The sequence below is a fragment of the Hippocampus bargibanti genome, linkage group LG08, assembly GCF_051943395.1.
Source record: "Hippocampus bargibanti isolate YZ-2025 linkage group LG08, ASM5194339v1, whole genome shotgun sequence".
Classification (NCBI taxonomy): domain Eukaryota; kingdom Metazoa; phylum Chordata; class Actinopteri; order Syngnathiformes; family Syngnathidae; genus Hippocampus; species Hippocampus bargibanti.
Genome location: NC_142741.1, coordinates 7,662,162 through 7,684,459, shown reverse-complemented (window position 1 = coordinate 7,684,459; position 22,298 = coordinate 7,662,162). Strand labels below are relative to the sequence as shown.

Sequence of the window (22,298 nt, the reverse complement as noted above, 5' to 3'; positions counted from 1 at the left end):
AACTTCCAAGATGTACAACCCAGAGCTCCTTGGGACACTTTATGCAAAAAGCTATCCATTCCATCAAGCCATCAACTGACCATCACAAAGGTAAATAAAACGACTTTGTTATACTGTACAGTTTATTTCTTTAATTATAATACCATAGCACATTTATTATACATAGAATAAGGTATATTTTGTGTAGTTTTAAGACTTAGAAAATTAGAAAGTAGAAAATTATGTTTTATGGGGACCTGGGAACGGATTATTCTCATTTTAATGGTTTCCTATGGGAAATTAATTTTTGGGATACACCCTGCCTTACACACTGTCTGGTAACCAATTAAGTTTGTAAACCAAGGTATCACTGTACACAGAATTTAGTCACATATTTCCATCTTTACACGTAAGAATGACATATTTATTATAAAGTTTTGAAATGTCTTCTCCACCCCCCCCCCCCCCCAAAAAAAAAAAAAATTATAATAATCCAAATGGATTTAACGCACTTGTCTCCACGTTTTGAGTATCACTCTGCATCGCCTTCTTTCCTTTTTTTTCATCGGTGACGTGCAGTCAGGGGATGCAGGGGAGACGTGCCTCACCTGTCATCATGGAAATATCAAATGAAAAAATAAATTAAACTGTTATATTTATTTAATTATTTGTACTTTAATGTCCTTTTCCATTTAACTTCACCATTTTTGGATTTTTTTTTTTCAAAATTTAGCCTTGATTAGATTTTATTAGATTAGATTAGCCTAACTAAAATAGCTGCTCTGTGGAATAAGAATAAGAATAAAAATAAGAATAAGAATAAGAATAAGAATAAGAATAAGAATAAGAATAAGAATAAGAATAAGAATAAGAATAAGAATAAGAATAAGAATAAGAATAAGAATAAGAATACATTTCATTTATAAGCTCCTTTCAAAACTCTCAAGGTCACAGTCACAGGATGAAGTTTTTCTGCGGGTGAGTAGGGGCAGCCACACACGCCAGCGTTCACTCAACCCAAATGTCAATAGACAGAAAGCTAGCTAGCTAGCTAGTAGATAGCTAATAGATTGGATTGGATTGGATTGGATATGCCTTTATTAGTCTCACAGTGGAGAAATTTACATTTCACAGCAGCAAAGTGATGAAAGGATAGATAGCCAACAAACCGGAATAACTCAAATATATAAAAAAAAAAAAAAAAAATCCTCGTCTCACCCACCATGGGTGGTGTCTGTCCTCATTTCAGCTCGGGTCCTCTACCAGAGGCCAGGAAGCTTGAGGGTTCTGCGCAGTATCCGTGCTGTTCCCAGCACTGCGCTTTTCTGGACCGAGATATCCGATGTTGTTCCCGGGATCTGCTGCAACCACTCGTCGAGTTTGGGGGTCACTGCCCCAAGTGCTCCGACCACCACAGGCACGACTGTCACCTTTACCTTCCAGGCTCTCTCCAGCTCCTCTCTGAGCCCTTGGTATTTCTCGATTTTCTCATGTTCCTTCTTTCTGATGTTCCCATCACTCGGGACCGCTACATCCACGACAACGGCTTTCCTTTCCCCTTTATCTATGACCACGATATCTGGTTGGTTGGCCATTACCATCTTGTCAGTCTGTATCTGGAAGTCCCACAGGATTTTTGCTCGGTCATTCTCCACCACCTTGGGAGGTGTTTCCCATTTTGACCTTGGGGTTTCCAGTCCATACTCCGCACAGATGTTTCGGTAGACTATGCCAGCCACCTGGTTATGGCGCTCCATGTAGGCTTTCCCTGCCAGCATCTTACACCCCGCAGTTACGTGTTGGATTGTCTCAGGTGCCTCTTTGCACAACCTACACCTTGGGTCTTGTCTGGTGTGGTATATCCCTGCCTCTATGGCTCTGGTGTTCAGGGCCTGCTCTTGGGCAGCCAGGATGAGTGCCTCTGTGCTGTCCTTTAGGCCAGCCCTCTCTAGCCACTGATAGGACTTCTTGAGATCAGCCACTTCTGCTATGGTTCGGTGGTACTTCCCGTGTAGGGGCTTTTCCTCCCATGATTGTCCCTCTTCCAGCACCTCATCCTCTGTTCCCCATTGACTGAGACATTCTCTGAGTACATCATCCGTTGGAGCCTTCTCTTTGATGTATTCATGGAGCTTGGATGTTTCATCCTGGACAGTGGCTCTCACACTCACTAGTCCCCGGCCTCCTTCCTTACGGCTTGTGTACAGTCTCAGGGTGCTGGACTTGGGATGGAACCCTCCGTGCATGGTGAGAAGTTTTCGGGTCTTAACATCCGTGGTCTGAATCTCTTCCTTTGGCCACCTTATTATTCCTGCAGGGTATCTGATCACTGGCAGGGCATAGCTGTTTATTGCCCGGGTCTTGTTCTTGCCATTGAGCTGACTTCTGAGGACTTGCCTCACCCGCTGGAGGTATTTGGTCGTAGCCGCTTTCCTTGTTGCTAATTCGAGGTTGCCATTGGCCTGTGGTATACCGAGGTACTTGTAGCTGTTTTCAATGTCTGCTATTGTTCCTTCAGTGAGTGAGACCCCTTCAGTGTGGACTACCTTGCCCCTCTTAGTCACCATCCGACTACATTTCTCCAGCCCGAATGACATTCCGATATCACTGCTGTAGATCCTGGTTGTGTGGATCAGGGAATATATATATATATATATATATATATATATATATATATATATATATATATATATATATATATATATATATATATATATATATATACAGCTTTATGTCATCCATGTCAGCTTTATGTCATCCATGTCACCTCCTCAGCTTTATGTCATCCATGTCACCTCCTCTACATGGATGACATAAAGCTGTATGCTAAGAGCGAAAGGGACATAGACTCCCTGACACACTGAAGGGGTCTCACTCCTTGAAGGAACAATAGCAGACAATAGCAGACATTGAAAACAATAGCAGACATTGAAAACAGCTACAAGTACCTCGGTATACCACAGGCCAATGGCAACCTCGAACTAGCAACAAGGAAAGCGGCTACGACCAAATACCTCCAGCGGGTGAGGCAAGTCCTCAGAAGCCAGCTCAATGGCAAGAACAAGACCCGGGCAATAAACAGCTATGCCCTGCCAGTGATCAGATACCCTGCAGGAATAATAAGGTGGCCAAAGGAAGAGATTCAGACCACGGATGTTAAGACCCGAAAACTCCTCACCATGCACGGAGGGTTCCATCCCAAGTCCAGCACCCTGAGACTGTACACAAGCCGTAAGGAAGGAGGCCGGGGACTAGTGAGTGTGAGAGCCACTGTCCAGGATGAAACATCCAAGCTCCATGAATACATCAAAGAGAAGGCTCCAACGGATGATGTACTCAGAGAATGTCTCAGACAATGGGGAACAGAGGATGAGGTGCTGGAAGACGGACAATCATGGGAGGAAAAGCCCCGACACGGGATGTACCACCGAACCATAACGGAAGTGGCTGATCTCAAGAAGTCCTATCAGTGGCTAGAGAGGGCTGGCCTAAAGGACAGCACAGAGGCACTCATCCTGGCTGCCCAAGAGCAGGCCCTGAACACCAGAGCCATAGAGGCAGGGATATACCACACCAGACAAGACCCAAGGTGTAGGTTGTGCAAACTGCAGGGTGTAAGCTGCTGGCAGGGAAAGCTCTACATGGAGCGCCATAACCAGGTGGCTGGCATAGTCTACCGAAACATCTGTGCAGAGTATGGAGCTGGCAACACTACCCACAGGTCATAAATGGGTATAACACCTCTCCAAGGGTGGTGGAGGGAATGACCGAGCAAATGATCGACATGTGGGACTTCCAGATAAGACCACTTAGATGTACTAGGCATTTTTTCAATAGATTTGTCAATAGATAAGCCCCCCGGCTACACTTTTGTCAGGAAGCCTTCGTCCGGGGTTCCGTGCAGGCTCCTGCACGCATCTCCAAGTGATGGGTCGAGAGGACCCCATGGCCAGAGTCGGACGAGGTAATTGGAGATTGGTAAACCACTTATACCAAGGGCCCACTTGGCCGGTGAAGCTGAGTGGGAGGATTTATACCGAATCAATTCATGGGTTTACATCTTCCCATGAACGGCCTATTGTTGAGAGAAGTTTTTGGGAATGCATTTGTTAGATTATTTTTTTTGTTACACCATAGATCCGGAAAACGAACAAAGGAAAAGAGGGATGTGATAAATGAATACTAGACCAACTTAAACACCTTATCTTCACTTTTCTCTTAAAACGTCAATTTCTGGAAATAAACCTTAAAAAGATATTTTGCAGAATAACCCCCCACGTTGCTGGACATCTTGGCAAGAACACCGACAGCCTGGTGCTGGTTAAGTTACAACAGCCTTAGGAAGGCCTCCAAACCATCAAGACATAAAAAGGTAAAGAGAGATTTATTTAAGAGTTTATTTTTAATAAGAGAAGAGAAGAGAGAGTTCAGAGAGAACGAGAGAACTGAGAGCAGAGCATCGAGAAGACGAGAGACGAGAGAGAAGCTAGATACCTAACTAATAGCCAGTTAATAGCTAGATAGCAAGCCACCGAGATAGCTATATTTTGCAGATTTGACTTACATTACCTAGCTGGCTATCGATCACCTATCTATTAGTTATCTAGCTAGCTATCTGGCTATCTATTAGCTCTCTATCCAGCTGGCTGGCGGGTTAATAGCTGGCTATCTGTTAGCTAATTAGCTGGCTGGCTATCTATTGGCTGGCTGGCTATCTAATTGGATGTATATACCACACCAGACAAGACCCAAGGTGTAGGTTGTGCAAAGAGGCACCTGAGACAATCCAACACATAACTGCAGGGTGTAAGCTGCTGGCAGGGAAAGCCTACATGGAGCGCCATAACCAGGTGGCTGGCATAGTCTACCGAAACATCTGTGCAGAGTATGGGCTGGAAACCCCAAGGTCAAAATGGGAAACACCTCCCAAGGTGGTGGAGAATGACCGAGCAAAGATCCTGTGGGACTTCCAGATACAGACCGACAAGATGGTAATGGCCAACCAACCAGATATCGTGGTCATAGATAAAGGGGAAAGGAAAGCCGTTGTCGTGGATGTAGCGGTCCCGAGTGATGGAAACATCAGAAAGAAGGAACATGAGAAAATCGAGAAATACCAAGGGCTCAGAGAGGAGCTGGAGAGAGCCTGGAAGGTAAAGGTGACAGTCGTGCCTGTGGTGGTCGGAGCACTCGGGGCAGTGACCCCCAAACTCGACGAGTGGTTGCAACAGATCCAGGGAACAACATCGGATATCTCGGTCCAGAAAAGCGCAGTGCTGGGAACAGCACGGATACTGCGCAGAACCCTCAAGCTTCCTGGCCTCTGGTAGAGGACCCGAGCTGAAATGGTGGACAGACACCACCCATGGTGGGTGAGACGAGGATTTTTTTTTTTATATATATAAAGAGAGAAAGAGAGAGAGAGAGAGAGAGAGAGAGAGAGAGAGAGAGAGAGAGAGAGAGAGAGAGAGAGAGAGAGAGAGAGAGAGAGAGAGAAGCTAGATACCTAACTAATAGCCAGTTAATAGCTAGATAGCAAGCCACCGAGATAGCTATATTTTGCAGATTTGACTTACATTACCTAGCTGGCTATCGATCACCTATCTATTAGTTATCTAGCTAGCTATCTGGCTATCTATTAGCTCTCTATCCAGCTGGCTGGCGGGTTAATAGCTGGCTATCTGTTAGCTAATTAGCTGGCTGGCTATCTATTGGCTGGCTGGCTATCTATTGGATGTCTATTGGTTAGCTATTTGTATGGCTATCTATTAGCTAGCTAGCTAGCTGGCTATCTGGTAGCTATCTATCCAGCTGGCCAGCTATCTATTAGCTGGCTAGCTGGCTGGCGGTCCGGCTATCAATTATCTATCTAGTACCTAGCTAGATAGTTTTTTATCTATTTGAGTTGAGTGAATGCTGGCGCATGTGTCTGCCGCTGCTCACGCACAGAAACACAGAATCACTTTGCTGCTGTGAAATGTAAATTTCTCCACTGTGAGACCAATAAAGGCAAATCCAATCCAATCCAATACAAAAACTGATTCAGTGACTGTAAAGCGGCCTTCAAGCGTTTTGAAAGGCACTTAGAAATCAAATGTATTATTATTACATAGCTAATAGATAGCGAGCTAGATAGCTAGTTAGCTAATACACTGAATGTCAGTAATTAAAGAAATACAGTGATACCACGGTTTACGAACCCCTTGGCTGACAAACTTTTCGGTTTACGAACGTTAAATTTATGAATATCTTACCTTGGCATACAGACTATTTTTCGGGATACACACGGAGCTGCCACAATGAATGATGTGTCGTTCGCGAACAAGCCCGTTCGAAAAGAAAATGGCAGCCGGCTTGTTTTGGTCCTCTATTCTCCGCCCACGCTATTAGTCAAGAATGCAGCAGTGAGGGGAGGGTGTTTAAACATTAAAGAGACAGGCAGACTTTGATAGTTTAAAGGCAGTGTGCAGACTGCAAGGTTAAAATTCCCATCAATCAGGCTCCACAAATATCCCGCACTAGCCATCAGTTCAATTTGAAATGAAAAGACAAGCAAGGGTACCATCTATTTCTAGTGTGTCTGCTTGCATCTGTTGCTGTTGCAATATTACAACTTCCAAGATGTACAACCCAGAGCTCCTTGGGACACTTTATGCAAAAAGCTATCCATTCCATCAAGCCATCAACTGACCATCACAAAGGTAAATAAAACGACTTTGTTATACTGTACAGTTTATTTCTTTAATTATAATACCATAGCACATTTATTATACATAAAATAAGGTATATTTTGTGTAGTTTTAAGACTTAGAAAATTAGAAAGTAGAAAATTATGTTTTATGGGGACCTGGGAACGGATTATTCTCATTTTAATGGTTTCCTGTGGGAAATTAATTTTTGGGATACACCCTGCCTTACACACTGTCTGGTAACCAATTAAGTTTGTAAGCCAAGGTATCACTGTACACAGAATTTAGTCACATATTTCCATCTTTACACGTAAGAATGACATATTTATTATACAGTTTTGAAATGTCTTCTCCACCCCCCCCCACCCCCCAAAAAAAAATAATTATAATAATCCAAATGGATTTAACGCACTTGTCTCCACGTTTTGAGTATCACTCTGCATCGCCTTCTTTCCTTTTTTTTCATCGGTGACGTGCAGTCAGGGGATGCAGGGGAGACGTGCCTCACCTGTCATCATGGAAATATCAAATGAAAAAATAAATTAAACTGTTATATTTATTTAATTATTTGTACTTTAAAGTCCTTTTCCATTTAACTTCACCATTTTTGGATTTTTTTTTTTCAAAATGGCTGAATTTTCACATTTTCACATGCATAGGTGAGGCACACAGTTCTCCTGCCTCATGACAGGAGGCACTGGTGATTACAGAGATTGTTCTTGCGACTCCTCGGCTGCAGAATAATAGAATGAGTGACAGCAAGCTACAGTAAACAGTTAGCAAGTTAAGTGCAACCATCCAGTCATTTTTTCGTGTTGCTTGTTTTCACAATGGATGATTACATATCGAAATTGAAAGAATGTTCTAAACTGGACTTTCAATCGAAGCCGGAGATAATAATTAATGGAAGACCAACACCGGACTGTATAGCTCACAAACGGTGAGGGATGAATGTAAATCTCCTACACAGCTTCAGCTTTTTGGCCCAGAAGGATCTCATTGAAACCATTTGTGAGGTGACAAAGTTGCTCCAGCTCGTGCTCGCTTTTCCAGCTACTACAGCATCAGTGGAGCGGTCATTCTCAGCACTGAAAAACTGAAAACATACAGTCAGAACCGGACTGATCAAGGACGACTTTCTTCACTGGCAGTGATCTCCATTGAGACAGAGAGACTTTTAAAACTGAAGAAAGATAAGGACTGACGTAGACTGGACGTAGACGTGGATGATAATAACATTATTTTTGAATTCTTTTTTTTCTATGCTACAGTTTGTATATATGAAGAATGCTGAAATGACATTTTAAACAATGCACGTTAACTGTTTCCAATCAAATGGTGAATAAGGTAGTCTGTAGTGTTCATAATGTTTGTAAATCTGACTGTGATGACGTCAGTGCCTCACCAGCTATGAACCTCACCGCACGTCATTGTTTTTCATTTGTCTTGCGTGTGATTGCGAAAAGGGTGACAGCGAGGGGAAATGACAATGAAAAGGCGTTCAGGAGGAAATGCTATCGGAGACATTGCGAGTTTAGCACTTAGTTCAACCTCCATCCATTTTTTCAATGATGTGTTTGTTCAATGACGACAATGCCCCCCCTCCTTACCCCTTTTCTGTCCAGCTGAGAGCACATGCTCGTCCGAGCAGTTCCAGTGCAAGGCCTCCATGCACTGCATCTCCAAGCTGTGGGTGTGCGACGAGGACCCCGACTGCGCCGACGGGTCGGACGAGGCTAATTGCGGTGAGTTGCGTAAAATCCACTTCAATCACAACAGCCCACTTGGCCTGGTCGAAGCCGGGTGGGACCGGGATTTATACCAAATCCAATTCATGCTCGGTTTACTTCTCTCCTCACTCGAACGCGCTACTCATTTCATTGAGACGAGACAGTTTTTGGGAATGCATTTGTTTAGATTATTTTTTTGTTAACTACATACGGTATCCGGACAAACGAACAAACGCCAAAAGCAGGGATGTCGATAAACTGAATACAGTGAGACCTGAACTTACAAACACCTTATCTTACAAACTTTTTGTCTTACAAACGTCAAATTTCTGAAAATTAAACCTTATAATAAGCACTATTTTCATAATACACACCCACCACGGCTGGCGGAGTGATCTTCGGCGGAAGCACACGACCGAACAGCCTGGTGCCTGGTTAAGTTACCAACAGTCCTTATGGAAGGTGACTCTCCTTCCATAAGCCATCAACGACCATCAAAAAGGTAAATAAAACTTTATTTTACAGCACAGTTTATTTCTTTAATTACAGTCCTCATGTAATGTGCCTCTCTTTCCAAACAGCAATTCCGTTTGACCTTCGACCTCCAACGCCATTCCATCAAGCCATCTATGACCATCACAAATGTAAATAAAGTGACTTTATGATACAATGCAGTGTATTTCTTTCATTACAACACAATAGCACATTTATTATACATAGAATAAGGTATGTTGTGTGTAGTTTCAAGGCTTATTTAGTTGAAAAGTATATTTTATGGAAACCCGGGAACGGATTATTCCAATTTTAATGGTTTCCTATGGGAATTTTTTGTTAGATACACACTTTTCGTCTTACACACTCTGTCTGGGAACCAATTAAGTTCGTAAGTTGAGGTCTCACTGTATTCACTTAACGTCAACACTTTCACTCATTCACTGCCATTAAGAATTAATTTGGGAATTGAAAATATGATGTAGCGCGTGATTCCCAAATTTGTTCGGGTTTTGTTTTTTCATGCTTGGGTGCTGATTAAGCGCTGGCCATGGCCACTTGCAATGTTTTTTTATTTTCCACAAGGGGGCACCATTTCCCTTTTTTCCATGTTAGCGCTTTCAATCAATATTTTATGGTATTTTGTACACCCGCCTTCATTTTAAGCTTATATGACTCCAGACCCATCTAACTTAGGGATTAACTATTATTTTCTGATGAAATAAGAAAGTAAGGTTTCTTACGCTGCATTGAATGTTTATGTAGTCCTAAAACTTAATATTCTCTGGGTCCTGGATTTCGAGTAACAATCACAAAAACCCTGGCACTGGAGTGTACACATTTTTGCACACTGTCTGGCAGTCAATGAGTTAATTAACATATTTAAAGGACAACCGACGTCTCCGGACAAGTTGTGTCCATAATTTGTAAAATGGCTTCAAATGACTTCTACTGAGCGTATTTTAATAAGATTCCAACGCATATAGCTATATTTTACGTTTTAAGACTTGTGCTGAATATTCAGGAAGTCTTGTTTTTGAGTTGGTGAGGTGTCCGTACGTGACGTCACTTAAGGAACGCCCCTGACTGAAAAAAAAGACAAATTGTAGCAGTCCTTCCATCACGTCAATGTATTTTGCTGTACTTGTTTGGTCTGAAAACCTGGTGTTGCACCCAAAAGCCGCCAGAAGATGGTGTCCAAGCTCCATGTAAGGAATTTATCAGCCTGTAGAAACGGGCTGATTCATTACTCACAATAGCTCAGTGGCCATTTTGTGCCTCTTTTCTGGGACGCTACATTGCAGTACAGATGCCTCAAAATGACACGGAAGGACTTCTTTAATCGATTGCAAACATGTATGCTTTCCTCTTCAGAACTATTTGAATCATATTCATAACTGGATGTGTAACAAGAAAGCATATTCTCAGAATCTGAAGCCATTGTTTTGCTTCTCCAGCAATGCAAGACGTCTTGGCGCGACGTCACGAACTGGGGGCGGGACTTTCTGAAAATGCTCAATTATTTTGCAGATTTTGGACACTAAGTTGGTGTATTGCATTTGAATAAAAATATCACACTGCGTGTTTTGGGTATTTTAGATGCTATAAAAAGTTTTTATGATGTCAGTTGAGAAACAAAAAAGTGACGTCGGTTGTCCTTTAAGTGTTGCCATTTTAGAAAAAAAAAGCACACCGGCTTCACAGTGCAGAGGTCGCCAGTTCGCGTCCCGCTCCGGCCTCCCTGTGTGGAATTTGCATGTTCTCCCCGGACCCGCATGGGTTTTCTCCGGGTCCTCCGGTTTCCTCCCACACTCCAAAAACATGCATGGCAGGCGGATTGACCACTCCAAATTGTCCCTAGGTGTGAGTGTGAGAGTGACTGTTGTATGTCTTTGTGTGCCCTGCTATTGGCTGGCAACCAACCTCGTGCCCGAAGACAGCTGAGATAGGCTCAAGCAACCCCCGCGACCCTAATGAGGAATAAGCGGTATGGAAAATGAGATGAGATAATCATCATCATCATCATCATCATCATCATCATCATCATAATTTCATTTCTAAGCGCCTTTCAAAACTCTCAAGGTCACTTGACGGTCACAGGATCGGTTTTCCTGTGGGTGAGCAGCGGCAGCCACACACGCCGGTGTTCACTCACCCCAAAAGTAACTCAAATAGATAGAAAGCTAGCTCCCCGCTGTCCGCTCGTCCCTCCAGGATGCTGCTCCAGGTAGTAGAGAGCATGTAAGCTCCCTCATCCCTGTTGATGGTCCTTGGTCCTCGCTTTCGGATTTCAATGGCCTCCCTGATCCAGCGCTGATGTTTTTTGTCTTCGGTGCGGATGACTCTGGCCTTCTCCCAGTCCATGATGTGGTTCTCTCTTTTGCAGTGGTCCGTGATGGCTGATTTATGGTGCTCCTGTTGTGCTTGTTCTTTTATTGCTCTTGTTTGGATTGTTGCCGTCTCCTTCTCGCACTCGTTCTTGTGCTCTTTTTTTCTTGTATTGAAACTCCTTCCTGTCTCCCCGATGTATGATTTATTGCATGACTTGCATGGGATTTCATATATTGAGTTACATTTGTTTTCCGGGAGTATTTTGTCCTTTGGGTGTACCAAGATTTGACGGAGAGTTGTGTGTGGTTTGACCGGTGTGTTTATGTTGTGTTTCCTCAGTGCCCTTTGTATGCGTTCTGTGATTCCTCTTATGTACGGTAGTGTTACCATTGCTCTGTGTTCTTGTTTGTTTGTTTGCTTTTTCTTTCTTCCCTGTCTTGTGTTGTTTTTGTTTTTGACCTGCTCTGCCCCTTTAGTTATTGCCCACTGGGGATATTGGCATTTTTTCAGTGCGTGTTGTATATGTTTTTCCTCCTGTGTTTTGTCTTCCGGGTCCGTGATTATTGTGGTGCGTTCATGTAATGTTCTGACGACTGACAACTTATGAATGGTGGGGTGTTCAGATGTCCAAAGGAGATATTGGTCAGTATGTGTAGGTTTCCTGTGTACTTTTATTTTGATGTCCCCGTTGTCCGTGTGGTGTATGTTCAAGTCCAAGAAGGCGATGGAGTGGTTTGTTTCTTCTTCATGGGTGAACTTGATACTGCCTGTGGTGTCTATGGAGTTGAGGTGTTCAGTAAGCTGTTGCGTATGTCCTGTTTTGATTTTTTCCAAGATGTCGTCCACATACCGTTTCCATAGTGTTGGTTTGTATATTTCCGGGGCTGTTGAAAGTGCTTTCTGTTCCAGGTCCTCCATGAAGAATCCACACATGATGGCAGAGAGTGGGTCCCCCATGGCGAACCCTTCTTTTTGTCTGTATATGGTGTATTTGTATTGGAAATATGTGGATGTGGCTATGAATTGAAGTAGCTGGGTTATGTCTTGTGCTGTAAGATTTGTGCGTTTTTTGAGTGTCCTGTCTGTTTTGAGTCTGTCCTGTACTATCTGAATGGTGGCTTTGGTGGGTGTTTTTGTGAAAAGTGAGGTGACGTCATGTGATATGAACATTTCGTCTTTCTGTAATTTTATGGTGGCGAGTTCTGTGGCGAGTTGCTTTGAGTTCTCGCAGTGTTGGTCCGTGTGTCCCAGTAGCGGTTTTATTATTTCCGATAGTGCTTTGGAGAGGTTGTATGTGACTGATCCGATGCTGTCTACTATGGGGCGGAGGGGTGCATCGGGTTTATGTATTTTTGGCGTGCCGTAAATCCTGGGGATGATGTTTGCTGTAGGTACCAGGTGGTTGTACGACTCTTTGTTTATTTTATTTTCGTTTAATAGGGGTTTGAGTAGTGCTTTAAGTTTGTTTTTCTTTTCTTCTGTTGGGTCTTTCTTTAATATTTCATAGGCGTCGTCCTGTAATAACTGCTGCATCTGTTTTTCGTATTTTTCTGTGTCCATAATAACTGTTGTTCTGCCTTTGTCTGCGGGGAGTATTGTGATGTCTTTGTTTTTTGATAGTGTTATCATGGCTCTTGCTTCCTCTTTGGTAATATTGCTGGGTGGTGGTTTGGCAGTTTTTAAAATGCCTGCTATTTCATTGCGTAGTGCTGCTTTTTGTCCTGGGTTCTGTATTTTTTCACACGCTAATTCCGTTGCGAGAATGAAATCGTCGTATGGTATTTTTTTGGGGGTGACTGCGTAGTTGAGACCTTTTGATAATATGCTGCGTTCTGCTTGTGTGAGGTTGTGGCGTGACAGCTAGCTAATAGATAGGTAATAGCTAGCGAGCTAGATAGCTAACTAACCAGCTAGATAGCAAATAGAGGTCGTATGTTTATATAATTATATTATTGTTAATCATATACTCAATTTGTACCTTTGTTTTAAATTTATTTTGATTTTTTTTAAATGGATTTATTTGTGTTCATATGAACACGCACGGCGTCAATGGCCTAATGTGGGGTAAAAGAAAGCCCAATGACTCCTTCACTAATTTGTTGTACTTAATTGAGCCTCTAGATGGCAGCACTTAGCATAATGCAGGTAACAATGCAATTGGTTTTATGACGGATTCAGCGGGTTGGATGAAAATTAACCACGGACCACATTTGGCCCCCGGGCCAGACTTTGACCCAAGAGTCTCCGACATCACAGAGCAATGGAAGTGAAAACCCGCGACTGGCGTTCTCACTTTTGTTGTTCTAGCTTGGCCACTAACTTTGAATAACTCGACATTTGTTATGCTGCAAAGCCCTTTGTGTATGAATATCTTTTTTGAAGAAAGTTGTATTTTTTTGGGCATGTGCGGGGGGAGACTGATATCATAAATCGTGCTGTGGGTGATTTCCAGCGCACGCAGGTATTTCATCTTACGCCGCCGGTGAACATGCTGCGTTTTGAACTTAGAGTCAAACTTGCTCAGGCGAAACCCCGCAAGATATCATGATTACATGCCCAAAATATGATTGCATGCGATGCATTAATATTCATGCTCTTTGAAGCCGCCTTTCTTTTTGTGTTTTTTTTTTGTCTTTGTTTGCACCTGACTAAAAAAAAAAGATGAAAAGACCTGCGGACCTCATGAGTTCCGCTGTGAGAATAACAACTGCATCCCGGACCACTGGAGGTGTGACAGCCAGAATGACTGCGGAGACAATTCAGACGAGCAGAACTGCAGTGAGTAACCCGACTCGTTGACTTGCTGTCACGTTGTTTTGGGAGGAAAGTCACATCCACAAATACACGGATAAGGCAACATGTTTTCTCAAGCCCCTCAAACGCAAACTCTGGCAATGTTTTTGATGCGATGCGATTCGATTTGATTCGGTTTGCTTTGATCGCATTGCATTCAATTTGATTTGATGAGATTAGATGGGATTCGATGTGATGCGATTCGATGTGATTTCATTCGACTTGATTCGATTGATTTGTTTTGATGGGATTTGATGGGATTTGATGCGATTGGATGCAATTCGATTTAATTCGGTTTGATTCGATTTGATTTGATTCAATGCGATTTGATTCGATTTGATTAGATGGGATCCGATGAGATTTGATGCTATTTGATGCGATTCAATTCCGTGCGATGCTATTCGATGCAATTCAATGCGATTTGATTTGATTTGATTTGATTTGATTTGATTCTATGCAATTTGATTTGATTCCATCCGATTAGATTAGATTAGATTAGATTAGATTAGATTAGATTAGATTAGCCACTAATTAGTCTCACAGTGGAGAAATGTACATTTCACAGCAGCAAAGTGATGAAACTAAGAGGAAAGGAAAGGAAGAAGTAGAAAAACAAAATACAGGAGCTGCTGTAAAGGCAGCTACTCTCACAACGCCATCTTCAAATCAAAACAATAATAATAATAATAATAATAATAATAATAGGGGCGGCCCGGTAGTCGAGTGGTTAGCACACTGGCTTCACAGTGCAGAGGTCGCCGGCTCACATCCCGGTCCGGCCTCCCTGTGTGGAGTTTGCATGTTCTCCCCGGGCCCGCGTGGGTTTTCTCCGGATCCTCCGGTTTCCTCCCACACTCCAAAAACATGCATGGCAGACAGATTGACCACTCCAAATTGTCCCTAGGTGTGAGTGTGAGAGTGACTGTTGTACGTCTTTGTGTGCCCTGCGATTGGCTGGCAACCAATTCAGGGTGTCCCCTGGGTGTCGTGCCCGAAGACAGCTGAGATAGGCTCAAGCAACCCCCGCGACCCTAATGAGGAATAAGCGGTACGGAAAATGAGATGAGATGAGAGATGAGATAATAATAATAATAATAATAATAATAATAATAATAATAATAATAATAATAATAATAATAATAATAGATTATATGAGTCGTTATTAGTCTTGAGGTGGAGAAATTTACATTTCACAGCAGCAAAGTGACAAAAATAAGAGGAAAGGAAAGAAATAAGTAGAAAAAGAAAATACAGGAGCAGCGGTAAAGGCAGCCACTCTCACGGCACCATCTTGAAGTCAAAACAACACAAAAAAAACTAACAAAATAACAAATAATGCGACACAACACAAAAGACATTCAATTTTAAGCACTTTCAATTTTAAACACTTGTGTTGGGTTATTTTTTATCGTTCGCCCTTGGTTCATTGCTTCGACGGGTGTAGATGGAGATCGATGGTTAAATCATCAGGGAGACAGGTCTTGAACAGAAAGTTGATTTAATTGGGAGAGCACGGGCATTGCGGTGTGGACGGAGGAGCGAGCATGGAGAGAGAGAGAGACGAACGAGCTGCAGGAGTATTTATGCGGCGCATAGTAATGACGCGACAGGATGTGACGTAATGAAAATGCGACATCGTGTAGGCAAGATATGACGTATGAGGAAGTTCAAAATGTAAACAAAGACTACAGAGCGACGTTTAGAGATGTTTGTATGGCGAATTACCCTAACATCTTGCTGCACCCTCTTTGTTGTATGAAGCAGTCGTAGATGAAAAAACAAAGGATCAAAGCGTCCTTTTCACCAGTGGATCAGGGACATCATGCTAAAAATGTGCACAAGTCTGCTAAATGTTGAAAGCAAACACAAAGCTACAGGATCCATTGACAAAAACAGACTGTCTCACATCTCCTTTCCACGTAAATCCGCTTCAATTCCAAGCCTCGACACTTCCACATAGCACAGTGGCCTCGAACTTTCATTGAAGTGTTCTGCAACTACAGGTCCTCGGACCGGTGTCAGGCCTTGGTCTATCTGAGACTGGGTCTGGAGCTTTAAAACTGGCAATTTCATAGTAAATGGGGGGTAAAATGGCCGCCGGTCAGTGACACAAACCAAAAACTGCCGACCGTCATTTTGGATTATTATTAGCCGACGATCGATTTGGTTTTTGAAATGCCGACGTTACAGCTATCTCTCTAGCTGGCTACCTTGCTACATATCTATTTGATATCTATTTGCTAACTAGCTATCTAGCTGGCTACCTAACTAGCTATCTATCTGTCTAGCTGTCTATTAGTTATCTATTAGCTAGCTAATCTTGCTATCTAGCTTGCTATCTAGCTATCTATCTATCTGGCTACCTTGCTACATATCTTTTAGATATCTATTTGCTAACAAGGTATCTAGCTGGCTTCCTAACTAGCTATCTATTTGCTATCTATCTAGCTATCTATTAGTTATCTATTAGCCAGCTAGCTAACATTCTGTCTATTTGAGTTATTCCAGGTTGAGTGACCGCTGGTGCATGTGGCTGCCGCTGCTCACCCACAGAAAAACTTCTCCTGTGACTGTAAAGTGTCCTTGAGAGATTTGAAAGGCCCATATAAATTAAATGTATTATTATTATTATTATTATTATTATTATTATTCTTATTATTATTATGATTTCATCTCATCTCATTTTCCATACCGCTTATTCCTCATTAGGGTCGCGGGGGTTGCTGGAGCCTATCTCAGCGGGGGACACCCTGAATTGGTTGCCAGCCAATCGCAGGGCACACAAAGGCATACAACAGTCACTCTCACACTCACACCTAGGGACACCTGGAGTGGTCAATCTGCCTGCCATGCATGTTTTTGGAGTGTGGGAGGAAACCGGAGGACCCGGAGAAAACCCACGCGGGTCCCGGGAGAACATCCAAACTCCACACAGGGAGGCCGGACCGGGACGCTAACCGGCGACCTCTGCACTGTGAAGCCGGTGTGCTAACCACTCGACTACCGGGCCGCCCATTTTTATTATTATTATTATTATTATTATTATTATTATTATTATTATTATTATTATTATTATTATTATTATTAATGTAGCCACAAGGGGGCACAAGCCAGTGTCTTATTGTGCCCAAGCCCGGATAAATACAGAGAGTTGTGTCAGGAAGGGCATCCGTCGTAAAATTTTTAGCCAAAACCAATATGCGAATCAAACCTATGAATCCCATACCGGATCGGTCGAGGCCCGAGGAATGAAGATCAGTCGCAGCAAGACGGAATATATGTGTGTGAATGAGAGGGATCCAAGTGCAAGAGTGATGCTACAGGGAGAAGAGATAAAGAAGGTGGAGGATTTTAAGTACTTGGGGTCAACTGTCCAGAGCAATGGAGAGTGTGGAAAAGAGGTGAAGAAGCGTGTCCAGGCAGGCTGGAGCGGCTGGAGAAAAATGTCAGGTGTGATGTGTGATAGAAGGGTTTCAGCTAGGATGAAAGGAAAAGTGTATAAAACCGTGGTGAGACCAGCCATGATGTTTGGACTGGAGACAGTGCCATTGAAGAAAAGACACGAAGCAGCGCTGGAGGTAGCAGAGCTGAAGATGTTGAGGTTTTCTTTGGGAGTGACCAGGTTGAATAGGATCAGGAATGAGTACATTAGAGGGACAACTCATATTAGAGGCTTTGGAGAGAAAGTCAGAGAGGCCAGACTGAGATGGTTTGGACATGTCCAGAGGAGAGAGAGTGACTATATCGGGAGAAGGATGCTGAGTCTTCAACTGCCAGGCAGGAGACCGGAAGGAAGACCGAAGAGGAGGTTTATGGATGTGGTCAAAGAGGACATGAAGGTAGCTGGTGTGAGAGAAGAGGATGCACAAAACCGGGATAGATGGTTCCCTGAGGGGAAAGCCGAAAGGAAAAGAAGAAGATTATTATTATTATTATTATTATTATTATTATTATTATTATTATTATTATTGTTATTATTATTATTATTATTATTATTATTATTATTATTATTATTAGTATTATTAGTATTATTATTATTGTTACAGGCAGTGGATCTGATGCAGCCATGTAGCCGTACCGCGTCACTAATATCGTCCTTGGGGACCCCCCTCCTTCCTCCTCCCTAAATGGCAGCAACTGGATTTGGGCTTCGGAGAGTTTAGCCCCCTATGATCGCAGAGGCAGAATGGAATGCATTTACATGGTGATCAGCTTTGCCAGCAGCCTCCGCCGTTATCCCGCGTCGTCCATGCAAAATGAGCCTCATTATCTCCAATGGCGTTGTTGTTGTTTTCAAGCACACATTTTCCTAATAGAGACACCCGCTGGTGCGTTTGCTGTAAATCGAATGAACATGACTGCGTCGCTTGTTTTTTTTTTTTTTTTTTTTTTTTTGTCTGTGTGCATAAGTATGTGTTGTTCACTGCCTCGACAGCACCAGTCACCTGCAACCACAAAGACTTTGTCTGCACCAACGGAGATTGCATCTCTTCCCGGTTCCGCTGTGACGGGGATTACGACTGTTTGGATAATTCCGATGAGGCAAGTTTATTTTTTCTTGATGCGCCGCTGTACATGAACTCATTCACTGCCATTCCAGAATTTATTCGGGAATTGAAAATATGACGTGCAAAGCCATTACCAAATTTGTACGTTTTTTTTTTTTTTTTTTTTGCAGTTGGCGTGTCGATAAAGCATTAGTCAGACCTAAGGTTTTCGACCAATTTTTTTTTTATGCCTCAGTTTACAAGTGAAAATGGGTTGTCAAAAAAACTGAGCGCACCTGAATGCACCACTCGACGGAGACCAACGTATTATCCTCGTGTAGCGTTCCATTGTGAGTTTTTATTGTTCAATATTGATTGAAAAAAAAAAACAATTGATTACATTTATTATAAAGGGAAATGTTTCAGTGTTCAACCAAATCGGTTTTTGAGCAGGTTTCTGGAACGGATTATGGTAGAAAACCTTGGTTTGATTGTGTCTTTTATTAGTGGATTTAATCAACTGGTGTATTCATTCACAAACAGCGGTCAGAATGTCAATTACATTTCTGGTCATTTGAATTACGCATTCAACGCAGTATGCAAATTCGATGTTATGTCGAGGACTAAATATTAGTGGTGCTTTCAAGGTTCATTTGGACACGGGTCATCAATTGTTATGGTGCGCTGCAAAATTCAAGGGTGAGTGCTTGCTATACAATAATTATTCCTTATTCCTCGTGAATACAGTTCGAACGGTCGCCATTATCCAAACATTTGCAATGAGTTTCTCATCCATCCCATGCAAATTCATTTTTTTTCAAGGATGTTCTTCCCCCAGTGGACACTTTAGGGGTCAAATGTTTGCGTTTTGAGATCCCATTTTAGGATCCTTCAGCTGGGCCTAAAAGACACGTATGTTTTAAAAGAAAAATGGCTGCCAATGATCTCTCTAAGGTTCTTTTTCCAAGTGGCTGCGTCGCACAAATCACAAGTGCCTCTTCACACGCTCGCTATGTTCAAGCGTGGACCACGAGCGGCAGATCTTGTTGCGCAAGATATTGCGTCGCCTTTTTTGCCGCTGCGTGGAAGAAAAAAAAAAGAAAAAGAGGGGTTGCCATTGTCATCCGTTGACATGCTGCGCGTGTTTGTTTCTTGTCACTAACAAAGGTTAGCCACGTTATTGCGCCTTGCGTTTTCCTTTTTACCATTTTTCTACCCGTGCAGAAAGGCTGCGAGGCGCACTGCGCCCACGACCAATTCCGCTGTCACAACAACCTCTGCATCTCCAAAAAGTGGCTGTGTGACGGCCAGGAAGATTGCAAGATGGGAGAGGATGAGAGAAACTGTCAGGGAACAGGTACCCAAGAATATTTTCTAACCTGAAATTTGTGAATACCGTATTTTCTGGTGTATAAGGTGCATCCTAAAGCCTTGATTTTTTTTTATTTTTATCAAAAGATGACCCAACGCCTTATACACTCTGTCTACATACATTCCACCCCCCACCCCCTAGCAGAAATATTACATAATTCCAGTCTCTACTGTCGCACCTTATAATGTGATTTCCCTTATATTTGGAAAACTTTTATATATATATGGAAACGGTTTTTCATTCATTAAAGTTGCACCTTATAGTCCGCCTTATATATGGAAAAAGTTTGAAAATACACCATTCACTCGGTGTGCGCCTTATACTCCGATGCATCTTATACAACGGAAAATACGGTACATATCTTACAATATGACATCAGTTAGTTATGTATTTGTCTGAATATTTGAAATGATGCAGAATGTCATTTTTTTAATCCTTTCACATGTGAAAATAACAATGACCGTATAAGGCGCACACCAGATGAATGGTGTATTTTCATTTTTTTCCATATGAAAGACTATGATGTGCACCTTCAATGAATGAAAAAAGTTTTCTGAAGATAATATATAAAACAGAAAAGTTTTACAAATATAAGGCACACCAACATTATAAGGCGCTACAGTAGAGGCTGCGATTACGCAATACTTTTTCTATGGGTGGTAAATGGTCATCACAACAGGTCGAAACTAATATACGGTAAAATGACTCGCAAATGTAACGTGTTTCAAAATTGAATGTCACATATCGCGAACAAGAGCCCATTGTAATTTCTGACAACCAAATCACTTAGCAGGCCTTGTCTTTCAAAGCCATGTACTGTACACGTAAAGTCACCTATATTGCAGTAAAATTTTAAGATTCCAACGCTAAATGGACAAAAACAATATACGTCGTACCTCACATGCACTTTGCATTTAATTAAACGGGCAGTTTTGTGAGTTTCTGTCAGCCAGTCGCAATTTGTGAGTTTATCCCGCTGCGCCCTTGCATCAATGTCCAACTTCAGTGGAGTGCTAGGTGGCTAAGCTAATGCTAGCATCGGATGCTATCACTAATGTATGCAACTGTCATTTGCTTAATTGGGCCGTTTTCTTTGGGCCTCTTGGTCGTGCCAGGCATCATTTAGCTTCGAAAATGTGATTGTGTGACGTTTACTCTTTGACAGCGGCCCCCTCGTGTTTGGTGAACGAGTATGTGTGCAACAGTGGCGGGTGTGTGTCAGCTAGCCTGCGTTGCGACGGCCACGACAACTGCCTGGATGGCTCCGATGAGGTTGGTGCTCAGTTTTTGATGGCGACATCACACGTCCGCGACGTGTAAACACGACATGTATGGTGACAGATTGGCTGCGTGAAAGAGTGCCGGGAAGATGAGTTCCTGTGCCTCAACCGAGCGCACTGCATCCCTCGGCGCTGGCGTTGCGATAGCGTGATGGACTGCATGGATGGCAGTGATGAAGAGAACTGCAGCCAGGGTATGTGTTGTGCTACTGGAAGTCTGTCACACAACCATATGGAAAATGTCCAAATGCGGCCCGTGGTCAATTTTCATTCGGCCCGCAGCCTCCATCCTAAAATCAATAATGTCTGGCGCTGTTACCCACCTGTACTAAGTGCTCCCAACTAGAAGCTCAATTAGTAACAGAAAATTAGTATAATAATATAATAATAATAATACATTTCATTTATAAGCGCCTTTCAAAACTCTCAAGGTTACCTTACAATCACAGGATAAATTTTTCGGTGGGTGAGCAGCGGCACCCACACGCGCCAGCGTTCACTCAAACCGGAAGTAACTCAAATAGAAAGAAAGCTAGCTATTTAGCCATAGATAGCTAATAGCTAGCTAGCTAGATAGTTATATAGCTAATAGATAGCTAGCTAGATAGCCGGGCAGCCAGCTAGATAGCAAATAGTGTTAAGAAAGTTACATTGTATCCTCATTTTGTGTAATACTGTAATACTCAGCTGATCTGGCAACCCAGCCACTACGCAACATCACGTGACTTGACAGCGATAAAAGCCAGTGTATATATGTGTTTGACTTCTCGTACGACGATGAGCGCAGCGCAGCGGTTGCCCTCTGTGCTCCGGCAAATAAATATCCTGCTTGTATGATCTAAACAAGAGGACCGCATCAGTTTCAATCGGCACTTGAACTGCTACCTTTCATTTTCATCCATTCACGGCATGTGTATATATATATACAGTAAAGTGTCGTTATATCGATATTCAAGGGAGTCCGAAAAAATATCGATATAACCGGGACTATCGATATATCCGACCCTGTTTGCATGTAATTTTCTCCGTGCGTGCATAGAAATAGTATCGATATAACCGGGACTATCGATATATCCGATATCGATATAACGAGACTTTACTGTATATATATATATATATATATATATATATATATATATAAATAT

General features: G+C 42.5%; 1 protein-coding gene across 1 annotated transcript in view; it reads left to right on the top strand.

The window, feature by feature from the left end:
* Nucleotides 1-22,298, top strand: part of LOC148894497 (low-density lipoprotein receptor-related protein 1B-like) — a 334,893-nt gene that overhangs the window by 274,158 nt on the left and 38,437 nt on the right. Inside the window, exons 67-72 of the mRNA XM_089002179.1 lie at nucleotides 8,294-8,413; nucleotides 13,883-13,999; nucleotides 18,450-18,556; nucleotides 19,726-19,858; nucleotides 21,039-21,145; nucleotides 21,215-21,347. Of these exons, the coding sequence (XP_088858305.1) occupies nucleotides 8,294-8,413; nucleotides 13,883-13,999; nucleotides 18,450-18,556; nucleotides 19,726-19,858; nucleotides 21,039-21,145; nucleotides 21,215-21,347 (717 nt within the window). The remainder of the gene's footprint in view (nucleotides 1-8,293; nucleotides 8,414-13,882; nucleotides 14,000-18,449; nucleotides 18,557-19,725; nucleotides 19,859-21,038; nucleotides 21,146-21,214; nucleotides 21,348-22,298) is intronic.